This window comes from Bos indicus x Bos taurus, chromosome 20, assembly GCF_003369695.1.
Source record: "Bos indicus x Bos taurus breed Angus x Brahman F1 hybrid chromosome 20, Bos_hybrid_MaternalHap_v2.0, whole genome shotgun sequence".
Lineage (NCBI taxonomy): Eukaryota > Metazoa > Chordata > Mammalia > Artiodactyla > Bovidae > Bos > Bos indicus x Bos taurus.
This window is the reverse complement of record NC_040095.1, coordinates 61,861,047-61,886,747: the sequence shown is the minus strand read 5'-3', so window position 1 is coordinate 61,886,747 and position 25,701 is coordinate 61,861,047. Positions and strand designations below refer to the sequence as shown.

Sequence of the window (25,701 nt, the reverse complement as noted above, 5' to 3'; positions counted from 1 at the left end):
GCACTGCCAAGAAAGCTGAGGAACAGCTTGAATCGCAAATGGAAACTTAAAGGCTATGGACTCGTGCCCACCGAGGGACGCAAAAATCAATCAATAAAAAGGGCTATGGAGTACTCCTTTCTTACAGCAGCCCTGGAAGGCGCAGTGTCCTGAGAACACTGAGGAGGCAGGGACCAGTGACAGCTATGAACAGTCACCGGGAACAGCCCCACAGCAAGAGCTAGAGGCCCCTCTGGACCACAGATCGACTGCCCCTCGGCACAGCTGGTGCTGGCCATGGAAAGAAGACCCGCACAGTCCTTCCCCTTAGGAAATTCTCTCTTGAGGAGATCCACTGCTGTAAATGACTCATGATGTGAAAAGCCTTGGAGGAGGTAAACAGAACCATGTAGATGTAGATTAGAGAGCGATGCACTTATCTTTGGTAGAAGTCCTGAGAGCATGGAGGTAGCCTTTCACCTGGTTTTGAAGGATGATTCTCCAGAAGGGGAAGGAGGGAAGAGGACAGAGGAGCAGCACGGGCGGAAGCTGGGAGCCTGGCCTGTGGGGTGTTGGGATGGGCCAGGAAAGTGTGTGGGGGAAAGGCCGTGGGCTTCTGCTGCGTGCGTGCTAAACTACTCAGTTGTGTCTGATTGTGCCACCCCACGAACAGTAGCCCGCCAGGCTCCTCTGTCCATGGGATTCTCAGGCAAGAATACTGGAGTGGGTTGCCATTTCCTTCTCCAGGGGATCTTCCCGACCCAGGAATCGAACCCATGTCTCTTATGTCTCCTGCGTTGGCAGGTGGGTTCTTTACCACTAGTGCCACCTGGGAAGCCCAGGTTTCTGCTGAGAGTGAAAGTGAAATCACTCAGTCGTGTCTGATTCTTTGCGACCCCATGGACTATTGCCTACAAGGTTCCTCCTCCATGGAATTTTCCAGGCGAGAGTACTGGAGTACGTTGCCATTTCCTTCTCCAGGGGATCTTCCCGACCCAGGGATCAAACCCAGGTCTCCCGCATTGCAGGCAGATACTTTTACTGTCTGAGCCACCAGGGAAGCTCCCTGGTTTCTACTGAGACATATCTATTATCATGGAAGAAGTAAGGGGCCTTAGAGGCTTTACACAGAAGCCCATTACTATTGCTTTTGTGACTATCAAGCTGATATCTTAAGTAAAACTTACCACTAATCTATGCATTTGGCATCAACAACCTGCTAAGTTGCTTCAGTCGTGTCCGACTCTGTGCGACCCCATAGACGGCGGCCTACCAGGCTCCCCCGTCCCTGGGATTCTCCAGGCAAGAACACTGGAGTGGGTTGCCATTTCCTTCTCCAATTCATGAAAGGGAAAAGTGAAAGTGAAGTCGCTCAGTTGTGTCCGACTCTTCTCGACCCCATGGTCTGCAGCCTACCAGGCTCCTCCGTCCATGGGATTTTCCAGGCAAGAGTACTGGAGTGGGGTGCCATTGCCTTCTCCAATCAACAACCTAGGAAAGAGGTAAAAAGACTAATAATACAGGAAGTCCCCTATCTACCAACCTTCAAGTTGGTAGAACTTACAAGAACTTTCAAAGATGTGAATATGCGTTTGCAAGTCCAATCACATCAGGAGTAAGTGAAACTGCCGCTGGCCCTCCATCTCCGATGGCTGTTGCTCCTTCAGTTTTAGCAGCTCCCACCTCCTTTCCATCCACCAGTCAGTAACTCTTCTTGCCTGTTCACTCGATGCCAGCCCCTGTATGCCAGCTGTTGTACTGTTACTACTGTACTTTTCAAAGTACTGTATTATGGGATTAAAAATGATTTATTTTTGTGTTTGCTTTTTATGTGTTATTTATGTGAAAAGTATTATAAACCTATTATCGCGCAGTACTGTATGGCCAATTGTGTTAGTTGGAGGGCCAGGCTAACTTTGTTGGACTTACGAACAAACTGGACTTATGAACAAACTGGACTGAACGAATGTGCTCTCAGAACAGAATTTGTTTGTATATAGGGAACTTACTGTGTACTCTTAACTTGACCTCAGCTCTCTAAACAAAGATTATCAGGAGAGAGAGAACGTCTACCATATAAAAATGCTGGGTCAGAATCCTCTTTGAATCTAACAGGTTTATATCCCCACCCATGTGGATACATATATGTCCATGTGAACTAAAACATTCACAGGTGACTTCAGCAGAAGGGAGCTGCTGAGTTCTAGGGGATCTTGCTTGTTTTCCTCTGTGGATTTCTCAGGACTCACACAAGCTCACACAGAGCAGGCCTTGGCGGCTCAGGTCTGCTCTGGCCAGCTGCCTGGGCTATCCGATTACCTCTAATCCATGTTTGAGCACCACTGATCCCCGGACACCATTGTAGGAACCTTGGCCATATCCCAAATGGAAAAACAAACAAACAAAAATGCTTATTTTTACAAAAGGTGGAAAAGTAGAAAAATCAATCTTGACCTACTTAGATGGTCAAGAATCCGTTTGCAATGCAGGAGACCTTGGTTCCATCCCTGGGTTGGGAAGATCCCCTGGAGAAGGGAATGGCAACCCACTCCAGTGTTCTTGCCTGAGAATTCCATGGACAGAGGATCCTGGCAGGCTACATCCAATGGGGTTGCACAGAGTTGGACACGACTGAAGCGAATAGGCACACACACTTCCCTGGACCTCAGCCTTCAGAGGGTTGCCACCCTGCCCCGCTGTGCCAGGTTGCTGGCAGGAAATCCTGCCAGAGGCAGGGAGGACCCTGCTGAGTGAGATGTGTCTCTCGGCACACGACATACACACTGCTTTGGGGGAAGTTCTACTTACAAAGAGTTTCCAGAGAAACTAACAATTTCTTATAATTTAGCAATAGGCACTGAGCACAAAATCAGAAAGTAATGAATTTGCAATGTCCTTTTGGACTGAAATATGATGCATCAAAGCTTCCTTGGTGGTTCAGTGGTAAAGAACCTGCCTACCAAGGCAGGGAATGCTGGTTCAATCCCTGGGTCTGGAAGATCCCCAGGAAAAGGAAATGGTACCCACTGCAGTACTCTTGTCTGAAGAATTTCATGGACAGAGGAGCCTGGTGGGCTATAGTCCATGGGGTCGCCAAGAGCTGGACAGGACTGAGTGACACTTTCAATTTATGCCTCTCTGAGGCATCTTAAATTTAAGAGAACATATGAATTTGCACAAACAAACACTGACTTGGTCAGTTAGTGTCTTTTTGGATTTTATTTTTTTCAATAATATTTGAAAAGATTACAAATGTAATGCCTATCGTAGAAAATTTACAAATACATAAGTAGGAGAAGAGTCCGTCAGTATCTTTTGCCTTTGATGTTACTGCATTTTTTCTAGAAACACATATTTTTTTGTACATGCATGCATTTTATATTTGCCTGTGCCATAGTTTTACTAAATTGGCCAGGTTTTATCTACATATATCTGTGTCTACATACACACCTGCTGTTACATTTCTTTCTTCACTTTGTATTACACACTTTCTCTAATCACTTTCTATTCTTTAAAACCTGACTTTATGAGCAGTAGAGATTCCAAACGATGCATTATATCTGATCATTTTATAGCCATAAAGCTAGAATTCTATCTGTTTACATCCTCATTAAACTTGATATTGTATTTTCTGGCACTTCAAAATATTTTTGTATTATGTAGGAGCACAGTTTGAAAGAAAACCTTTTGAAAAACTATCATTTGGTTGAAGTAACTTTGAAGCCTCTTTATAAACAACAAAGTTCCTTTGTATTTTAACTTACGATGGTTTCAGCAAAACTTTCTTAAAGAAATTCTTTGCTCCCCCACCTTAAAAGAATATTGTAAGAAGAACAATTAAACTGTATAGATTTTCATTTAGACTTCTGGAAAAAATCATTATGATTCAATTAATCATTTTAGCTTCCTCAACTTAGGAAAGAATCACTGATATCATAAATTACAATGTGAAGTCCAGCATCCTAAGGTGGAAATTCACACACCATAACGTTCCATGGAAGCAGCTACCATCATGGAAGAAGGGCTGTATCTTGGGATGATGTTCGTGAATGTTCCATTCTGACCCCTGGCTTCTCTGGCCCCTGTCAGCTACACCCGCACACCTTAGCAGAGTTGGGGAAAGGGTTTGGTGTCAGGGCAGAATCTTACTAAATGCACACCAGTGCAGCCATGGAAGCCATCAGAGGAATGTGCTTCAAAATCCAAGCCACAGACTAGAGGCAAAACCTGGAAGTCCAGGTGAATTTAACCTTCAGTTTTTCTCCCTTTCCTTTTTCCTTCCTTCCTTCTTCTCTCTCTTTCCCTCCATCACTCCCATACTCTCTTTCTTCTTTCTTTTTCTCTCTTTTTTTCCCTCTCTCTCAACCCCCCTTTCCCGCCACCTCTTTCTCTTTCTTTCTCTCTCTCCCTCTCTTTCTCCTCTTTCTCTCTCTTTCTTCTTGGCCAAGGCTAACATCATATTACTGTGTGTGTGTGTGCTTAGTCGTGTCCATCTGTTTTGTAACTCTATGGACTGTAGCCTGCCAGGATCCTTTGTCCATGGGATTTCCCAAGCATGAATACTGGAGTGTGTTGCCATTTCCTTCTCCAGGAGATCTTCCTGACCCAGGGATTGAACCCATGTCTCTTACATCTCCTCCATTGGCAGAACGACTCTTTACCACTGCGCCACCTGGGAGGCATATTATTGGACTTTCACAAATTGGATTTCCAGAGTTGCCTGGGCCCATCCATCCCAGAGGTTCTGAGTCATTAGGGTGCATGTAAGACTCAGGTGATAATGACCACAGGGCAGATTGGAGATCACTATATTCTCACACGTAGGCTTTTCTTCCTTTCTTTCGGCTTTACTAAGCTTGCTTCCCAGGGTAAAGCGGTGTAGGGACTGGGCCCCATGATATACAGTGCCTCAAAGGAAACCAAGAGAAGAACCCATACACCTTTGGCCGTCTTTAACTTATTTGATACTGAACATGTTCAGAACTCATCATGGCCTGGTGCCCAGAAGTACCAGGTGGAATAGATAACTGAAGTGCCTGACATCCCTTCATATAACACCTGTACATGGTAGGTGCTGGCCGACTGGTTCATTCCCCCGGTGGGAGAGTTCTAAGTGGTTGAATTAAGAACCCCAGCTCAGAGACTTCCCTGGTGATCCAGTGATTAAGAATCTGCCTGGCAATGCAGGGCACATGGGTTTGATTCTTGGTTGGGGAACTAAGATCCCACATGCCGCGAGGCAACTAAGCTCGTGCACTCCAACTACTGAGCCCGTGCTCTGGAGACTGCAGGCTGCAACTAAGACCTGACACGAGGCAGATAAATAAATATTAAATTTTTTTTTTTTTTTTAAAGATCCACCATTCAATCCTCCCAAAAGGCAAAAGCTCCTGCGAATCAGGGAGAGATGCAAGACACAGAACACTGACCCAGGACAGGAGAAAGAGCAGCGCTGGGGGTTTCTTCTAGGAGTGGAAGGTCACAGTCAAAGACAATGAGCCTGCATCTCCTAAATTACAGGGAAGTTTAAACGGGAACACACAGTTACAGAAGCTGTAGAAGGACCTGGAGCAGCCCTCAGGGACCGCAAACAGCTCGAGAACCGGAGCCTACAGAGATGCTAATGCTGACACATTTGGGTTACATGTAGGAATTATATTTCAAGATGCATTTCCATTAATCCTGACTCAATAAAATAGTTCCTTTAACACTCACTCAAAGTAAAACAATTTCAAAAACAGTTTAGAAAATAGCATGCTGTGATCTAAACAGATATTTTTGCATATTTATTTTGATTAAAAATCTGGCAAGGGGGCATACTGGGGATTCTGTTCTACTTTCTCAGTCATCCACTCCTGAGAACACTCAGATCTTGGGTCCATAGGACCCTGAGGAGCTGGAGACATGACCACAGTGTCCAGGGCGAGGTTGGGAACATGACCACGGTGTCAGAGGAGACGGGAAACCTCAGTAGCAGGGGTTTCCAGAAACTACAGGATGGGTGCTTTTTCACATTACTCCCTTATTTGGGGGCCTGGTGGGTGAGGGGTTCTGCCTCCCAGAGGGGCTCCCAGAAGAGGGGTAGAAGCCTTTCTGATGCTGTCAAGGCTGACAGTCATAGCCCATGGGCCTTTACTGCAGGGCAAGCAACCGACTTACAGCTGGCCGAGGTAAAGGCCATTTCATTTTAGAGAGGTCTCTCCAGCTGGAGAGCTTTCTGAGTTCATCAGAATTGTCCCCCAAGGTCCAGCTTCTAATGTCATTCTGTTTGGAAGGGCTATGAATCACTCCATTTCCCACCAATGAGTGCAAGACTGCATATCCAAAAGTTCCCCAAAGAGCTATAAAATATGTTGGGTTTTTGTGCCTCTCTCCTCAGCTTCCCTTCTCAGACCACACCTATTCTGTGTAACTGTTCCACCTGCAAGGCGCCCGCCTGAAGACCTCAATAGATGTGTGAATCGACACAGAAGAATCTGCGCCTGCATCTGACTTGACTCTCTGAGCTGGCAACTCAGAGCCTGCCCAGGACTCAAGGGCCTCTTCCTCTTTTTGAAATTTCCTATCTTGGCTTGGCTGGAGAACATGAGGGGAGTCATTTAATGCTCCACTGTCTCAGCTGTGAAATCCCCAAGGGAAAACGGTGCAGATGCATGAGTGATTTGACCGTGTGCTAGAATCACAGAGCTCTGTACCTGCAGACACAGACCAAACAGCCATGCTGTCATTAGGGGAGGGGATAATTGCATGCAGCTGCGAGTCACCAATATCACCTGATCTTGGGATTTCTTTTTCTTCTTCTTCTTTCCCCAGCACCCGGAACTCTCCGCATCTTTGCCATTGGCCTCACCACAGAGCAGCCCATCCAGCTCATCGGTGCCCATGTGCTGTCCCTGAGACGTTTCTGCTGCCAGCCGGTACGAAAGATTCCTTAAAATGCACACACAGTTTTCAACGGTCTGGAGAATAAAAACAAAAACCAAAACAAAACAAAAAATGAGGAATGAACAAAAACTAACCATTACTCCTCCACTCGCAAAGGCCATCCATCTTCACACAGACGTTTTTTTCTTTGGATGCATTTAACCGCGGCTCCTAAAGGCTCCCTTGACAGCCACAATGGAAAGAATTTAGAGAAGCTTGGAAAAGTCTGAAGATCTTTCCTCCCCTCAAAGAAACCACTTAGCAATAAGAGTTCCTGATAAACAGCTACCGTTGTTGACTGAAATTCACTTGTGAGCAAGAAAGAACTCATATCCAGATGTGGCCCCAGGTGGTGTCCACTTACAGACAACAGCCATCTGGGGACTAAGGCTCAGAACCATTGAGAGCAAGGATAATTGGATTTGCGTTAGCTCTGAGAGGGTGTCACTTACATTTACTATCTACCAGGGCACTTTTTTAGTGAGGGGCAGGGGAGCCCGGCATGCTGATGTCCATGGGGTCACAAACAGCTGGACACGACTCAGTGACTGAACAACAAGGGTACTTTCTGGGAGGAATACAGGGCAAGGGGTGCAAACCAGGCTTATTCCAGGCAAGCCAGCTTCTGTGGTCACCTGGGGACATGTATGTTTCCAACCTACTGATTTTCTTCAAGATTGCTGGTGCTCCTATTTCCTAAGCACAAGAGCTAAGCAGTGATTAGGGACGTGGGAAGAGCTGGACATCTGTAGAACTCTAGGTCTCTGACTATTGGACATGTGACTTGGACAATCCACCCATAACCTCCTCTGTAAGATGGTCAAAGTAGCGGCCAATAGGCTGCTGTGTGGATTAGGGGAATTAGAGAATATATCTGTGATAGGCAGAATAAAGCTCTCTGCTCCAAAGATGTCCACATTTGGAACATGTGAATACGTTAGGTTGTGGGACGGAGGGCATTGAGGGTACTCCTTGGTGGATCTTTGGATGGCAGATTATCCTGGATTGTCCAGGTGGGCCCATGGAGTCATGAGGGTCCTGTGAGCGAGAGAGGGAGGCAGAGAGAGTGAAACTGTGTGAGAAGGATGGGATCTGGCATTGTTGGCTTTAGAGATGGTGGAAGGGGCCATGAGCCAAGGAATGTGGGAGCCTCTAGAAGCTGTTAAAGACAAGGAAATAGATGCTTCCTTACAGTTGCCAGAAGGAATGCAGCCCTGTCGACACCTCGATTTTACCCCAACAAGACCCATTCTGGGGACTTCCCTGGTGCTCTAGTCTGATCCCTGCTTGAGACCTCACCTTCCAATGCTGGGGCTGTGGGTTTGATCCCTGGTGAGGGAGCAAAGATCCTACATGCTTCTCAGCCAAAAAAAGAAACAAAACAAAACATAAAACAGAAGCAATATTAAAACAAATTCAATAAAGACTTTAAAAATGGTCCACATTTAAAAAAAGGAAAAGAAAAGGAGAGACCATTCTGGACTTCTAAAATGGAAAGATGATAAGTTTGTGTTTCTTAAATTTATTTTTGGCTGTGCTGGGTCTTCGTGAACGCATGGGCTTTCTCAAGTTGCAGCAAGTGGGGGCTACTCTCGAGTTGCAGGGCACGGGCTTTTCCGTGTGGGGGCCTCTCTTGTTGTGGAGCACAGGCTCTAGGTACAGGCTTCGGCAGTTGTGCCTCCCGGCTACAGAGCACCCGCTCGATAGTTACACACAGGCTTAGCTGTTCCTCGGCATGGGGGATCTTTCTGGACCCGGGATCGAACAGTGTCTCCTGCATAGGCGGGTGGAGTCTTTACCACGGAGCCATCAGGGAAGCCCAGGTTTGTGTTTCTAAAATACCATGTTTGTGGCCATTTGCTATAGGAGCAACAGGAAACTAACCCAATATGTATGTACCGAGAAGAGTTCCTGGCACACAGCAAGTGCTATACAAGGATTTATATCACCAACAAAGGTGGAGACGGTCCCTCTGTGGAATGCGCAGAGCTTGTGACCTAGAGCTAATGGGACTGTGATGGAGTCTTGGCTCCACCGTTTAATGAGCTACGTGACCCTGATCAAAGTGCTGAATCTCTTAGTGCTTCGATTTCCTCCCAAAGTCCCCACTGCCACGTTGGAGATGAAGTCTCAACATATAAATCTTGGAGGAATCAAACATTTAGTCTGGGGCATCAACCTTTTGACCTTTGTTCTGGATTTGAGGAACTGAGGGAAGAGGGGGCGGAAAATACCCAATTTTCAGAAATTTTGTGTTTTTTTCCTGTTTTAATTGAAAAATCCATTTTTTTTCTCCTTCTTAAATATTCATTTATTTATTTGGCTGTGTGGGGTCTTGGTTGTGCACACAGGATCCTCGCTGTGGTGTGTGAGGCTGTGAAGTACGGGGCTCAGCATTTTCAGCTTGAGAGCTTAGATCCCCCTTGGCATGGGGGTCTTAGTTTCCCAACCGGGGAACAAACCCAAGTCCTCTGCACTGCAAGGTGGAGTCTTAACCACTAGACCACCAGGGAAGTCCCCCCAATTTTTAAAAAGGACAAAATAATGGTGGAAAGTGAAACTGAAAGTCGCTCAGTCGTGTCTGACTCTTTGTGACCCCATGGACTACACAGTCCATGGAATTCTCCAGGCCAGAATACCAGAGTGGGTTGCCTTTCCCTTCTCCAGAGGACATTCCCAACCCAGGGATCAAACCCAGGTCTCCTCCATTGCAGGAGGATTCTTTACCAGCTGATCCACCAGGGAAGCCCAACTAAGTTTTATTATTTTTTTAAGCTTAAGCATTACTTTGACTTATAGTTGATTTACAAGGTCATGTTAGTTTCAGGTGTCCAAAATCTGAAAAAGAAGAGGTGTTTTCTTTTTAAAAGTATGCCAAGTTGCCTGTCACTTTTCAGGCACCAACTACGTGACAGCCACCATTCAAGGAAAGGAAAATGGTTCCATTTTAGAGACGAGGAAATGAGGTCTGAGGCTGTTGGTAACTCAGCCCACTCACCCCCATAGACTATAGACCATACCATTTTCTCTAGTCCTGGGCTGGGGTGGGGACTGCCGGAGTTCAGATCCTGCACTGCTCCCACTTATGATGGGAATCTGGTAAAAGGCAGCATGTAACTTTGACCTGACTACTGGAGGCATGAAAAATCAAGCAGGAAAACCAGTTTTCAGGGTGTATTTCTGGAGCCGTTGCGATTTCAGACCTTTCAGGTCAGCTTTTCAAGGTTTCATGGGCTGCTAATCCCACAGGCTTTCAGTCAACTTGGTTTTTCTATTTCAAGCATCCTCTCAGCATCAAAAAAAGGAACCGACATGAAAGCAGGTAAACACAGGATGACGCTCGAGAGAGAGAGAGCAGTCTCTCCCTGAAAGGAAAATGTTGTGGCAGAAAATGTAAGTCAGAACGATTTTCAAATCAGCTCAGAATGATTTTTCTTACATCAAAGACCTGGGAGAATAAACTTCTTTCTCACCCTCTTGTTCCCCTTCCCTGGGGGCACATCCATGCCTCTGTTTAACAAATGACGACTGCGGAATACATCTGCAGTTTCGAGAAGTGCTTTATAACCTACCTGAGGCTGAGCAACATCTTGGGGAGAAGCCGGATGCAGAGAGAGAAGAGAGGGAGAAAGTGGGGGGGCTAGGAGGGGGGATGGGGCTTCCCTGATAGCTCAGTTGGTAAAGAATCCCCCTGCAATGCAGGAGACCCTGGTTTGATTCCTGGGTTGGGAAGATCCCCTGGAGAAGGGACAGGCTACTCACTCCAGTATCCTTGGGCTTCCCTGGTGGCTCAGCTGGGAAAGAATCTGCCTGCAATGCGGGAGAACTGGGTTCAATCCCTGGGTTGGGAAGATCCCCCTGGAGAAGGGAAAGGCTACTCATTCCAGTATTCTGGCCTGGAGAATTTCATGGACTGTATAGTCCCTGGGGTCTCCAAAGAGTCGGATACGACCTTTCCTTTCACTTTTCACTTTCAGGAGCGGGGGAAGAGAGACAGGAGATTGCAGAGAGGGACAGAACGGGGGTGGTCCCAGAGGTTGAACTCATCTTTCTCCTTAAGCCTGGTTTGGGAGGGTGACCAAGTCAAGTGCTTTTCCCTGTAAGGGCAGGGAGAAAAAGAGAATAGCCACAGCCCTTCCTGGGGATACCAGCAGAAGGCGTGTGGCAGCTGGTGGTTTGGGTTTCAACATCCATCGCTGTCAACAGAGCTTTCGGCAGCTCCTCTTGGTCACCAGGGTCATTTTGAGTCCTCATTTTCTATTAGAGAGGGCTAATTTGGAAGCCGTTTGTAGAACGCACCACCATATGTTAGGCATTCAACAAACCGTCCCAGTTACAGGAGCCGAGCTGAGCGCGTGCGTAGCATCCAGGCTCTTTGACTCATTAACTCCAGTGGCCTCAAAGATAGCATGCACACATTTCTCCCTCCTCTAGCTTGTCACTGTGAAAGCTTAGAAGTGGCCAAGCAGAGGGCTGAGTGGAAAAACGATGGGGCAATAATAATACGTTAAAACTCAACAGCACCTTCTGGCCAGCAAAGCGCTGTTGAGTAATTTATCACATTTGATCTGCTCAACAGCTCTAAGGGTCCTCCTTGTCTCGAAGCTGAGGTCACTCGGGTCCTGTCCTCTGGTCATAGGGAGAAGGAGATGGTACATTTTCCAGTACACTCCTGGGGCCATGCTGGGTGTTCTGGATGCTCAATCAGGAATAGCTGAGTCTCCCTTTTTTTTTTTTTTCTTTTAATTTTTAGTTTATATTGGAACATAGTTGGTGAACAACATTGTCTTCATTTCAGGTGTACAGCAAACTGATTCTGCTCTACATAGACAGGCATCTACTCTTTTTCCAAATCTTTTCCTATTTAGGTCATTGCAGAATATTGAGCAGAGTTCCCTGAGCTATGCAGTAGGTGCTTGTTGATTATTTATTTTCAATATAGTGATGTGTACATGTCAATCCCAAACTCCCAATTTATCCCCCACACCAACCTTTCCCCACTGGTAACCATAAAATTTTCACTTCCAACATGTTTGTTTTCTGTGAACCTGTTTCTGTTTTTATAAATAAGTTCATTTGTATTATTTTTTTTTTGATTCTACATATGAGCAATATTATATATTTGTCTTCCTCTGACATTTTTCACTTAGTCTGATCACCTTGGGATTCATCCATGTTGCTGCAAATGGCTTTATTTCAAGGCATATCTGAGTCTTCTGACACCAGCTCTAAATGGTCTTCATTTTTCCGGTTTCCACTTTGTGGGGAAATGTGGTCACTAACAAAGAGAATCTTCAAGGTCTCTCAAGAGTTTGAGGAGTCTGGTCCTGAGACGTGTGTGCCTCACAGCACTCTGATTTTGGACCACACTCATGAAGGTGGCCTTACCACCATGATGGGTTACGGGACCAGGGCAAGGCTCCTATTTTACTGTCAGCTAGAAGGCCCAGTCAGTATTAAAGACTGCTTGGTATCCATAAGGCTTAAAGCCCCCATGCCTTAGTATTTACCACTCTGAATATTAAGATCCTTGGCATTGCAGCTTCTGTGAATTATGAATTACCTTGAATAGCTCTTTTAAAAAATCCTGTGTCTATTGTGTTAGCAGGTCTCTATAAATACTCAAGACATCTTGACTGTTCCCTTCTTTAGAGACTTAATTCTCCTGTCAGTGATATTAAAAGGTCTACAATGGCTGTTAAGGGCATTTACAAGAGAGGTTGATTAAATCTTTTCTATCATATTTCACTTTGGATATTGATGTCACGCACACAGTAAATGAATGGTTGCAAATGTCACTAACAGGCAGTGCTAAGATGACAAACAGTTTATAATTGGATTCAGTTAGTACTCAAAGGGTTTGAGTCCCAGAAGTACCGTTGACTTCCGGTCCATGGGAGTAGGGCACCCTCATCAGTAATTTTCTAAATGTGTCAGTCACTCCAATGTGCAGGCAAGGTTGAAAAGTGCCATGCTAAATCACCCCATGCCAAAGAGTAACTAAATGGATAAAATCACTCTTACTTGTTTGCCGGGAGCGAGCTCCGCCCCTGGCAAAGGTCATGAGGAAGGAGGCTTGGCATACGCAAAGGCAGGATCAAGCCTCAGGAGTCTCCCTGGAAATTCTCGAGCAATCTACCCCCAAAACCAGAGTCTGCCTACTTTCTGCTTTGTGCTTTCACCTACACCTCTGACTTTACGGGGCGGGGGGGGCTGTCCCCCACTATCTCTCTGAAAAAAGAGTTAGCTTACAGCTCCAGTTAATAATTCCTGGGTGTGACAGTGTTTCAACCTACAAACTCCCTTGGAAGTCCTCTAGCCTGCCTGAATAGGTTTTTCTGGCCACATGTGATTGCTCAGAGCCTCCAAACTGAGAGGCATGAGATGTTCTAAACTGTCTAAACACAGATTCCTTTGAGCAGTTAAAAGATTGATTAGAAATTGTATTGGTGAAGGGATTTTCACTTGTTGGGCCAATGTTTGCTGCTAAGTTTCCATATCCCTTATCTGCTGTGTCCCTGGCAGTGTATTGATTAATATAATTGGTGTAAGTAGTAGTTTTAATGTTTGTAACCTGGGACCCTTGAGTTAATTCTTTTTCTTGTTATAGCCCACTACACCTTTGCTCTGTAGGAATGCAACTTTATCTAATGCTTTTTGGAGGCTGGCGCCTGACTTTAGAATAATCACCTTTAGAGAAAAAGGCCTCCAGGCCAGAAGATGATGCAAATCACCTAAACTTTTGCATATGATAAGTTTGCAGGAAGAAAGCCTGGCTTACTGCATGACTCTACCCCTTCCCCCATTATCTTCTATGTATAACTTAAGGTATAAAAACTACTTTGGAAAAAAGTGCGGGCCTTGTTCACCGAAACTTGGTCTCACCATGTCGTTCTTTCTCTTACCTTCTGGCTGAATTATTCAGCCTCTTTTCTCCACTGAATTTCCTCACTGAGCTATCCTCATTCTATTACTCTTTATATCCTTAATTAACGTTTAATTAAGCAATTGTTTCCTGATCCTCGCCAACGCCGTCCCCGCTTCGAATTCCCTGAATCCACCGGGGCTGGACCCCGGCACTTGTTCTTTATCTGACCTTAACAACTAAAACAACTAAATTACAGTGTGTTGGGCCCCTGACTAGAGTCTATTTTAAAGCTGTATCTACTAAGGTGGGCTTTTCAGTCCAAGATGCACGTGGAATCACCTGATGAACTTCCAGAGGAACAGAAATCAGAGATAAGAGCTAAACGTCTGGATTCAGGGGGGCTGTGCAGGGGTCTAGGCACACGCATTTATCAAATGCTCCAAAGGAGTTCCAGTGAAGAGCTGGCATTAAAAACCATGGGTTCATCAAGACGTCTTGAGAGGAAAGCATGCCAGTTTTAGGTGAGATGGTCTTGAAGTAAGAACCAGATGCCAGACACAGTTTATTTACAGAAACCTCAATGATTCAAGGGCAGGCAGACATGTATTGTGTGGGTGGATGGCTTCTCATGGCTTGCTGATTAAGCTCTGGACATTGATTATGATAAACATGTTGACTGGAGATCATTTGACAGAGCGTTATGTACAATTAATAAATTGTGTCCTGTGCAATATTAATCATTTTACTTCATGAATATGTGTATTGCCTAGGTCTTACTGTATTTTGATTATGTAATATCTTATGTAATATCAATAAACCAATGCACATGCTTATATATATTAAAAAACAAACAAACTGTGGGACTGGGCTTTGGTTCACAGCCAGGGCCAATTTTTGGCTCCCTATGGTGCATCTGGAAATGTCAGGAGACATTTTTGTTTGTCACAACTGGGGTGGGGGGAGGAAGGTACCGGCATCTAGTGAGTGGAGACCTGGAATGTTGCCCAAAACCCTATAGTCCACAGGACAGTCCACAGCAAAGAAGTGGACCGAAATATTGAGAGAGTGGCTCTGAGAATGGTCTTACTAAGGTGTCACATTCATCATGTGCATTACTTTAAAGTATCAGTAAAGTCTGTGCTTATATCAGGATATTATGAAATTACAATTTTTTTTATGTAAAGTGAACCCAAACTAGGTCAAAAGACAAAAGAGGACAAAACAAAATAGCCCAAACACTGTCAAAAGTCCACCCAATTCTATTTTGGTTTGTGAACTAAAACACTGAATAGACACTGATGATCAGTGTTTTGACAGGCTTGTTTATGCAGCATTTTGACAGCATTTATTTAGACTTCATTGGGCATTCTTGAAATGGCATTGGGCAGTATTAAGCTGTTCAAAAGCTATCTTGTAGAATACAGGGTTATTTAAATCTCAGGTAGCTTGACTATTTCTTTTTCTTTTTGCCAGTGGATTTTAGAAAATGAAGCTAGAAGCTCATGGGCAACTTGCTATGTGAAAGTTTATACCCTGATCTGGAACACCTGTAGCTGGAGTAATTTAATCTAAATTTTTACTTGCTACTAATCAAGAATTAAGTGTCTAGTTCTAGGCTAGGATTAGAAGTCCATACAGATTTCAGAGTGAAAGTATTAAGTGTTGCATTAACTCTCCATCCTTGTTAGCCATTGTTTGATCCCCCGGGGAATCTTTGTTCTCTAAGATGCTTCATCTATGCAAATATGACAAACCTTGCTATCGATCTCGCTGCTCCCCAGCGCAGACTGAATCACATAAAGCAGCGCGTCCGTGAGCCCGTCACATTCCCGCATTCTCCTGCGGGCCTCCTCTCCGGCTGAACTAACATTCCTGCAAAGCAAAAGGATGTATCAGCACCGTTCACAGTGGCCACCGAAAGAACGTTCTTCCATGCCCACCTCTTCTCGTTTGTTTTTCTTTAGTCTGCGACATATAGCATGTGGGATCTTAGTACCATGACCAGAAATCCAATCCATGCCCCTTGCTTTGGGAGGCCAGAGTCTTAACCACTGGATCACCAGGGAAGTCCCTTCCTCTCAAAGTTTTAATGAAAACACTTTGCTAGCCTTTCAGAAGGTTTACCAAGAATGTAGTTTTAATGAGGGGAGAATGGCCTCTACAAAAGGATTCTAGAATTGGATGAGCCACAGATATCTGCATCAAAACAGGGAATGCAGAATTCCGAACACGTGATCCGTGAGAGTCCTGTGACCACTAAGAAAGGAGACTTTGTAAAAGTCTTCAAGGTCTGCTTCTGTTACAATCGACGAGGGAATAAGAAGCTCTTTGATTCAAAGGGCTGTTCTTCTTTGAAAAGTTTGAAATACTTTTCAAAGACAAAGTTTCCAACTTACTGACATATCTTAGAGGTCTAATTTCACCTCTCTCAAAAAATATATCTATCTGGGCCCTGAGAGAGGGAAACTCTAGAAGTCTACTCTAAGGACACAGAGATTTCTCTGAGAATTTAGTCATCAGAATACCCATGGCACCTTTTATGTAGGAGTGGCCCAAGCTCCTTCCTACAATGGCACAAGCTGAGCTAAAGGCAACAGAAGGGGCCTCTTTAATGGAATGCACAGCTGGGAGGGGAGTGAACTTCCAGACCCACAAAAGACATCAGATGATCCAGACAAAGGTGAATCTCCTGAGTGCTTTTATTACCCCACCACCTGAGAAGGCCTTCTTCCTCTCCCAACCACGGCCAGGATTTGGTTCTAGCAGAAAACTTGCAGGGCTTCCCAGGTGGCGCTAGTGGTAAAGAACCTTCCTGCCAAAGCAGGAGACATTAAGAAGAGGGTCCAATCCCTGGGTCGGGAATATCCCCTGAAGGAGGGCATGGCAACTCACTCCAGTGTTCTTGCCTGGAGAGCCCTATGGACAGGGAAGCCTGGAAGTCCATAGGGTCACAAAATGTCAGACACAACGGAAGTGATGCAAGCACAGAGAACTTTTGCAGCAACTGATTTACAGACAGTACAGCCTACTGGAGGGAGGCTGGAGGAGGTGAGGAAATGAAAGGTACAAAGAGGCTGAAAAGTTTAGGAACTGTGGGAAAGGGTGATGAAAAGAGATAATGATCCAGGCAAGGCAATAATTCTCAAGCTATGTAGCGTTAGAATCGCCTGGAGGGTGTGTTCATGTAGTCAGTTGGGCCCCACGTTGGCATCATAGGTGGGGTTGGATAATTTGCATATTTGGTGATGCTGATGTTGCAGATCTACACTAAACTAGAGTTGTAACGGGGAAGAGTCAATTTTGACTCATCCGTGCTAGATGTGTTTCTTTGAATTTAACCCTGTGTTTTTTTTTTGGGGGGGGGAGGGCATTTTTTGTTATTATAATCATACCCAATGGCCTGCCTCTGAGAGTGGGGTGCTTTGCCTGTTAAGCTAAAGTGCCTTTGTTTAGAATCTTGTCCACCTGTAGGTGGCTGGAAGAAAGTAAAAAACACATTTCCCCTGCCCGAGGCTTGCCACTGTAGGAGATATTTGCAAGATTAATGGCCTTTTTTTACTTTATTTCCTCGCCTCCCCCCATCTCTGATTTATAAAAGAACCTGGCATCCAGACTCTGGCAAGATGGTTATTTTGAGACCTTAGTCTGCCATTTTCTCGGTCAGCTGGCTTTCCAGATGAAGCTGTATTCCTTGCCTCAACACCTCCTCTCTCAGATTCACTGGCCTTTCCTGCGGTGAGCAGGGAGAGCTTAGACTCGGTAACAGTGTTACTTCTAGTTCTAGGGGTGGGGCTGGAGTTTCCTTGGGGAGGGTACTGTTCTTTTCTGGAGCCTGCCATGTGGCAGATTCTAAGAGTCTGTGGCCACAGGAGTAGCTGAACAGAATGAATCTCTGAACCCATGCTATAATTGACACAACTATTCTCATTTCATTTCCCAACATCCTTCCCTGTTACATTTCGTTGTGTTTTACAGATGAGAAAGGCAGGCTCAGATGGTGTGTCCAAGTTCCCACAGGTAGTAAAAGTGGAGACGTCAGAACAAAACCCAGGTCTGTGAAGGAGAGAAAAGCAAGGGGCTTCGAGTTCGATGTACAACATGGACTACATTTTTTAGGAATTAAATAAAAATAAAATATATTTAATTTCAAAAGGCTACTGAACATTCATGCTTTCTTTAACATCTAAAAAGTTCTGCAGACATGTTTAAAGAGGATCTATCAGCGTTTTAACGTAACACCACTGGGAAAGGTTATTCAATGAAAATTAGAAGTTTTGGCATTTGCTGATCTTAAAATATAACCAAAACTCCTCAGTGCCTCAGACAATGTAACTGAGCATATGTAGGCAGCATTTTTACATAAAGTGTTGGAGATTCCACCTTGGGATGGCCAACACTTTCCTGGCAGCATCCCTGGGAGGGAGGAAGACATCTTTCTGTGAAAGAAGAAGTGGTGACAGGCACATTGGTATTATTATTAAAAGGACGGCCTTTGCAGGAGAGCATTTTTAGATCCAGAAGTGATTTTCACCACATGGAGTTCTGATGCTGTTAGAGCCCAGTCAGACCTCTTTGGTCAGAAAAGTGCTGAGTGCAATGAATGACTGCCTTTTCCTACTTTGATGGGATCACGTTTCCAAAGACAGAATGACAGAAAGTTAAACTAGAAAGGACTGTAGAGACAGGCAGCTCGTGTGCAGCTTAGTCTCAAACACCCCTGCCCCTTTTCCTTACCCACGAATACCCAGTCTTTCCTCGGAGTAGCTTTACAACGGGGACGGCTGCCTCCTAAGTCACAAATAAGCATCACTATGATCAGCCCTGTTTTCACTGGTCATCAATGAATGGGCAGGGCCAACCAATGGGAAAGATCAAGAATTAACAACTTTCTCAACATCATACCTTTTCAATACTAATTTTGTTTGAGTTTCTGTTTGATTTCAGTCCAGTCTCTGCCAAAAATTTTAAAAAGTTATTAACAGTCTACAATAAGAAAATGTGTAACATACTGAGAAATGAGAAAGACTAATGAGGTCCCAAGAGGGATAAGGAAGTGATTAGGACACACGCCTAAATCTCCCCCCACCCCCTCTCCAGTGACGCAGGGTGGGCGGGTGGGCGGGAAGGTACCACAGCGCCTGCAGTAGGATGAGGCATCATATATGTTAATATTTTTAAGTGAACTGAGGTGTGAACATGTCTCTCTTTCAATGGCTAAGAGCATCCTACAAGCCTTTGGGGTTGGGTTTCCACTTTTATTCCTGAATGAGTGAAACATTTCAGATTACCTTCGATTTTTACCCCCCTGCTCCAACACGAAACTTATTGTACTTGTGCATTTCGCTCTTTAAAAATGAAAATTCCAATAACCTTGTGTGTTGGTCAGTGGTTGTAGTTATGGTCCTATATAAGTGACTGCATAAGAGTCTCATAAACAGCCAGTGTCCAGCCTACAAAGTTCCTCCCCTCCTGCTGTACTTAAACCATCTTCTACTCAATTTGAGGGAGGTGATTTCCATGTCTGACTAGAAGCTGGTGCAGCAAAATTTCTATGCATAAAAGTTAATACTGAAACAAATCCTTGTAGATATTTTGTTTAAAAAAAGCGCAGTGATATTGTAATATCTATTTCTTAGAAATAATCAGTATAATCTTGATCGAATTGTCAGTTGACATAGTCCCTTGGACTGCAAGGAGATCCAACCAATCCATCCTAAAGGAAATCAGTCCTGAATATTCATTGGAAGGACTGATGTTGAAGCTGAAACTCCAATGCTTTGGCCACCTGATGTAAAGAGCTGACTCATTTGAAAATACCCTGATGCTGGGAAAGATTGAAGGGGATGAGAGAGGGGAGGAGAAGGGGATGATAGAGGATGAGCTGGTTGGATGGTATCACTGACTCAATGGACATAAGTTTGAGTAGACTCCGGGAGTTGGTGATGGACAGGGAGGCCTGGCGTGCTGCAGTCCATGGGGTCACAAAGAGTCGGATACGACTGAGTGACTGAACTGAACTGAACATAATTTGGAAATTTCTGCTTAAAGCAGATTCTATAATCTTTTCATCTCTCTTCTTTTCTCCACCCAGCCTGATCCTTGGCATTTATAACTGGCCTCCACTGAGGGTCCTCTCATACCTGGCCCACCTCCAACCCCCTGAACCCTGGGTTCCATCCCTGTTAAAATTCCTTACCATCCTTCCTACAGCCCCACACAACTCTGGACTGTTGAGCACCAGGCAATTTTGTCTCATCTCCCAGTTTATTATTAGCAGAGCCCAGACGCTGGGTCTCTGCAGAATCTGGGCTGGGTTCCTGAGACTCTATACAAGTGTGAAGAGGGGCACGGGGCCACCAGAGGGCTTCAGAGAGCAGAGCTGAGATCACTTCAAGGAACACAGGTAGTCTGGAGGCAAAACGGAAATATGAAGCTGCGCACTGTCCTGATGCCAGCCCAGCAGGACAGGCATGGGGAGAGGCAGAATCCACAGAGCCGACAGCACAGACCTGATGTTCAAGCTGTTCCCTCCCTGATGTGGGGGAGGGGAGGGGGCACATTCTCCACATTGAGCTGCTGGCAGCCCAGGTGGGGTGCTCTGAGTGCCAGGCAGCGTAGCACCAGACCCTCTCCTCCTACCTGGTGTAGATCAGCACTAGCAGGCAGGTAAACACTTAGGACGTTTGGCCTCCCCTGCACCTCCCTGGTGAACTCGTCTTTCTAGAAGCATTTCCTTCTAGTGTTGCCTTTTTCTGACATCTCACCCAGAGAGCAGAACCAAGGATGACAGAATAAGTCCCTGGCTTTGAAACCTTGCAACTGGGATTTGCTGTGCTGGGTTTCCAAGCTGCTTTGGCCCAGCACTCTATTTTATTTTCCACGTCTCTGTTTCTGGAAGTGGAATGTCTATAACTATTACCCCGTGCCTGTTCCAACGCTGTATGCTGGGGGCAAATAAGCTGTTTCTTTAGAATCATAGGTTCACAGGTGGAGGGGAACTCTTCCCCAGCAGCTATACTTTATGGGTCACTGATGCACTTCATGGGTACTCATCTACACCTGATTAGATGCTTCTGATTTTGAACTTTTGAGCTGAAGAGATTTAGGACCTTAAGTTGATGGTATAATTGGGATGAAAAGACCTGGGGTGGATGTGGATCTTTGGGGACCAGAGGGTGGACTGGGGTGGACCAAATAATAGCCCCCAAAGATGTCTGTGTCCTGATCCCTGGAAACTAAATGGATTACTTTACATGGAAAAAGGGACTTTGCAGATGGAATTAAGGTTATAGACTTTAAAATAGGGAGCCTGTCCTGGATGATCTCTATGGACCCAGTCTGATCACATGAACCTTATAAGCGGAGAACATTCTCTAGCTGGAGTCAGAGAGATCCCAGCAGGAGAACTCAACTCCATCTCTGGTGCTGGTTCTGATGTATATGGACCACATGCAAAGGTGAAAGAGAGAGGAAGCTGGCTCCTAGCTGACAGCTGGCAAGGAGACAGACACCTCAGTCCAACAGCCACAAGGAACTCGATTCTGGCAACAACCTGAAGGAGCTTGGAAGCAGGCCCTCCCAAGAACCATTAGTAAGGAACATAACCCTGATAACACCTCGATTTTAAGTTAGTAAAACCAGCATTCGATTGTCAACCCACAGAAAATGTAAGATAATAAATTTTGTTGTTCTAAGTCACTAAGCTTGTAGTAATTTGTTACAGCAGCAATAAGAAACTAACACACAGCGTTTGGCTTGTTTGACTCAAGGGTAAATGGAATTCTTCTCAACACCATCCCTAAAATGTTCACACACAGACACACACCCCTTCCCTTTGTTGCTGTTCATGGACTGCAGCACACTAGACTCCTCTGTCCTCCACTATCTCCTGGAGTTTGCTCAAATTCATATCTATCAAGACGGTGATGTCATCCAACCATCTCATCCTTTGTCACGTCCTTCTCCTCCTGCTCCAAATCTTTCCCAATATCAGGATCTTTTCCAATGAGTTGGCTCTTTGCATCAGATGACCAAAATATTGGAGCTTCAGCTTCAGCATCAGTTCTTCCAATGAATATGCAGAGTTGATTTCCTTTAGGATTGACTGGTTTGATCTCCTTGCAGTCCAAGGGACTCTAAAGAGTCTTCTCCAGCACCACAATTCAAAAGCATCAATACTTCAGCACTCAGCCTTCCTTATGGTTCCTTCCCTAGAAAACTGTTTATCTGCAGTGGGCTCATGCAAGCTTTAGGAAGGTATTTCCAGATGATCAAATAATTGTATAGATTTGATTAAGACCCAAATAAGCCATGTATAAGAAAATAAACCTATTGGGGTGAGGTGCTATCCTTGACTGTGCAAGATCAGGAGATAGTCTATGTAACTCAGAGCATACTAAGGCCCTCTGCACAGGAAATACTGATGGGATAGGATGATGCACGTTTTGAGGCAGAAGTATGCTGCTTTAATTTATTTTGCCCCCTTGCTGAGCTGATTAAACACAAGAGTGCCACCAGGTCAGTGGTCATCTTGACCCAGCTTGCTCTCCTGCTTGGTTGACATCCTTCGCTTCTTCTAGTCCTCTTTCTGGCAGAAGCGGCCCCCCAAACCTCAGTCTTTACAGCTTCTAGGGAACAGAGTGCTGTGGCTGGTACTCAGCACTGCGTGGGAAATGAGTGGACTGTAGGGAGAGAAATGAGTCAGCTTCTCAGCTCTGCTTGAGTGAAGTCTGTACTGCAGCCTCGTTGCTTTAAATGAATTCCCAGAACATCATCTGAAATGCTAACCCTAAGTACCAAATGGTAGGAACCGCATCAGGAATAGCCTCACCTCCATAAACTTTTATTGGGTACGAATAATGGGAGGTTGAATTTACTTGAAAAGCTTTTGACTTCTCTGTCTACATATGTTTTTAAAGTGGGTACTTCATTATAGTCAAGTCAGAACAATTTCCAGAGAAATCAATTTCCCTTTTTCCTTTTTAAAAAAAAAATTTTTTTTTAAGATTAGCCGAGTCCTGCTGCTTGGATTCCTGCTATGCAACTTGCAGTCGTCTCCCAAGGAAGGCAATTTCTTTATAAGTCAGGACACTGATGGCTTGGAAATTGCTTTGCTGAGCTGCAGAAGCAGAATGCTTCAGTGGCCTAAAGACCAACTACCTCCTGTACTGGCAGTAAACCCCACTGCCATGCTGTGCCCTGTTGACACCCCCACCCCACCTATGAATGGAAACCAGCGAAGAGAGACAGAAGAGCCCCTCTGACGTGGACTATTCCATGCTGCCCCTTTCCAGGACTACCCAGACACATGCCTTCTGGAATCAGCCACACACCTCACTCACAGTTCCAAGGATGCCCAGAGCGGAACCAGAAATGCCTGAGTTAACAGACACCCTATTGTTGTCAAGGACTACCTAGGATCTCAGCTCCTCGATTCTAATTAAAATTGATGAACGCCACAGAGTTAAGTGCTCTATGCAATGTCTGCTCAAAGTTTCCCGTTGGGCTAAATTACAAGGAAATCACAGGGAAGAAAAGGGTGAAGGCTGCGTGACTAAATGGTGAACTGTGAGCCGAATTGTGCCTGTGATTCTTTGGGCTCCGTGAACACCCACAATTGTTTTCTAGCTTGTAACACTCGGGGCAGAAGCTGAGGCTCTAACTCGACTGCATCTCGAGTTTAGAGCAGTGTTGGGAAAAGACTCTGATGTTGGGGGCAGGAGGAGAAGGGGACGACAGAGGATGAGATGGCTGGACGGCATCACTGACTCAATGGATGTGAGTCTGAGTGAACTCCGGGAGTTGGTGATGGACAGGGAGGCCTGGCGTGCTGCGATTCATGGGGTCGCAAAGAGTCGGACACGACTGAGAGACTGAACTGAACGGTAGCCCAATCCCTTGGCCGTTGATGCCCACCTGCCCTGTATTCCACTAACTCTTGAAACATTTCACTAGGGTATGTTTGTGGTAGGCTCTTCTTTCTAGAGCATCGACTTCGAATCAGGATGCATCTCATACTGGAGGCCCACACATCGCACCTCTGTCCTGGCACCTCAGCATCCTGTTAAGTCTTTGTATCACCATCACCACCACTGCACGGAGCATTTCCACAGAACAAAACCAAGAGCTGGCCAATGGCAGCTCTGCCTCGATTACAAATGCAAAAACAGCAAAAAGAAGATGTCATGGATCAACATGCAAGCGAAGTTCAAACATGATTGGAACAATCTTTTAAACATGAAAACAGTGTTTTCTTCTTTTTTATGCTAAACCAATCACTGACCAGCTCGATTTAAGGCACATCACAAAACCTGAGCTTTAAAACACATTAATATACTAATATGCCAGGAAACTGGGAAGTAGAAAGCACAATATTCACTTCAGACAGCAGACAGCTTCCAGAAAAGTGAGCATCGTGGCTAAATAAATAATGAGTAATGCTGAGGCCATCCAATTCTGTGTATTCTGAGTCTTCTGTTTTCCAAGAAGTAGGAGAACAAAGCTGACTAATAAAGGATTGTAGGTAATTGGCTAGTTGCCTTTTAAATGTAAGATTGTGGGTTTGAAGACTTTCAAGATTTGGCATTATGTTCCAGATTATTAATAATTATTACGAAAACCACATTTCTAACTTGCATTCCAATTTATCTCTTAATTCCCCATAGGCAGTCAGGTAATCTTTCAGTTTATTTACCTATAGGAAATTTTAACAGATTGTACTTCAAAGACATATTAAAGCTGGGAATCCATGTGATTTTTTTTAAAAGCTCCGTCACCTAGATGGTACATGTTCCTCAAGCTGCATTCCTTGTTTTCATAATTGTTTTGATCATGCATGGATACCATATTGAGTCACAATAACAACAATAAAAAAACTCAAAGCACTGAATGTCATCAGAGGCAAAGAAGTGCACTTACTCTGGGTCTTCCCTCTTCCTTCTGCTTCTAACCCCTCTGCTGCTGCTGCGTCGCTTCAGTCGTGTCCGACTCTGTGCGACCCCATAGACGGCAGCCAACCAGGCTTCCCCTCCCTGGGATTCTTCAGGCAAGAACGATAGAGTGGGTTGCCATTTCCTTCTCCAATGCATGAAAGTGAAAAGTGAAAGTGAAGTCGCTCAGTCGTGTCTGACTCTAGCGACCCCATGAACTGCAGCCTACCAGGCTCCTCCGTCCATGGGATTTTCCAGGCAAGAGTACTGGAGTGGGGTGCCATTGCCTTCTCTGTCTAACCCCTCTATCTCAGTGCAATTCCCCAACCTCTCCCAAATATGGTTTTGCCCTGGGTATTTACTGTCAGACTGTTGCCATCAGCATTCCTCTAAGCTGAGGTCTCACTGTCCTTGTCCAGCAAGAGAAGGTTCAGTTCAGTTCAGTCCAGTTCAGTCTCTCAGTTGTGTCCGACTCTTTGCGACCCCATGAATCGCAGCACGCCAGGCCTCCCTGTCCATCACCAACTCCCGGAGTTCACTCAAACTCAAGTCCGTCGAGTCAGTGATGCCATCCAGCCATCTCATCCTCTGTCGTCCCCTTCTCCTCCTGCCCCCAATCCCTCTGAGCATCAGAGTCTTTTCCAATGAGTCAACTCTTCGCATGAGGTGGCCAAAGTACTGGAGTTTCAGCTTTAGCATCATTCTTTCCAAAGAACACCCAGGACTGATCTCCTTTAGAATGGACTGGTTGGATCTCCTTGCAGTCCAAGGGACTCAAGAGAAGGTTAAGTGCTCAGAAAAAGGGGCCACAGGATACAGAAGACAAAGCCCCTGTTACTTTGTTGCTCCAGGGCAGATGCCTGCTGGTAACCATCCCCTTCTGCTTTAAACATGTTTTTTGGTTTGTTTTCTTACACTTCTTTTTTGGAAAATGTCTCCTTAAATCTGTGGCCAAAATGCTAACAAAAATAGTCCCTATATCAAAACTGCTTAAGCCTCATG

The 25,701-nt window shown here is 45.1% G+C and overlaps 1 protein-coding gene across 2 annotated transcripts in view; it reads right to left on the bottom strand.

Annotated features, from left to right (window-relative positions):
- Positions 1–25,701, bottom strand: part of CTNND2 (catenin delta 2) — a 1,102,711-nt gene that overhangs the window by 140,888 nt on the left and 936,122 nt on the right. For both annotated transcript variants that reach the window (XM_027520452.1, XM_027520453.1), the window contains exons 13-14: positions 15,526–15,643; positions 6,753–6,938 (exon numbers count right to left, since the gene is read on the bottom strand). In XM_027520452.1, coding sequence (XP_027376253.1) covers positions 6,753–6,938; positions 15,526–15,643 — 304 coding nt within the window. The remainder of the gene's footprint in view (positions 1–6,752; positions 6,939–15,525; positions 15,644–25,701) is intronic.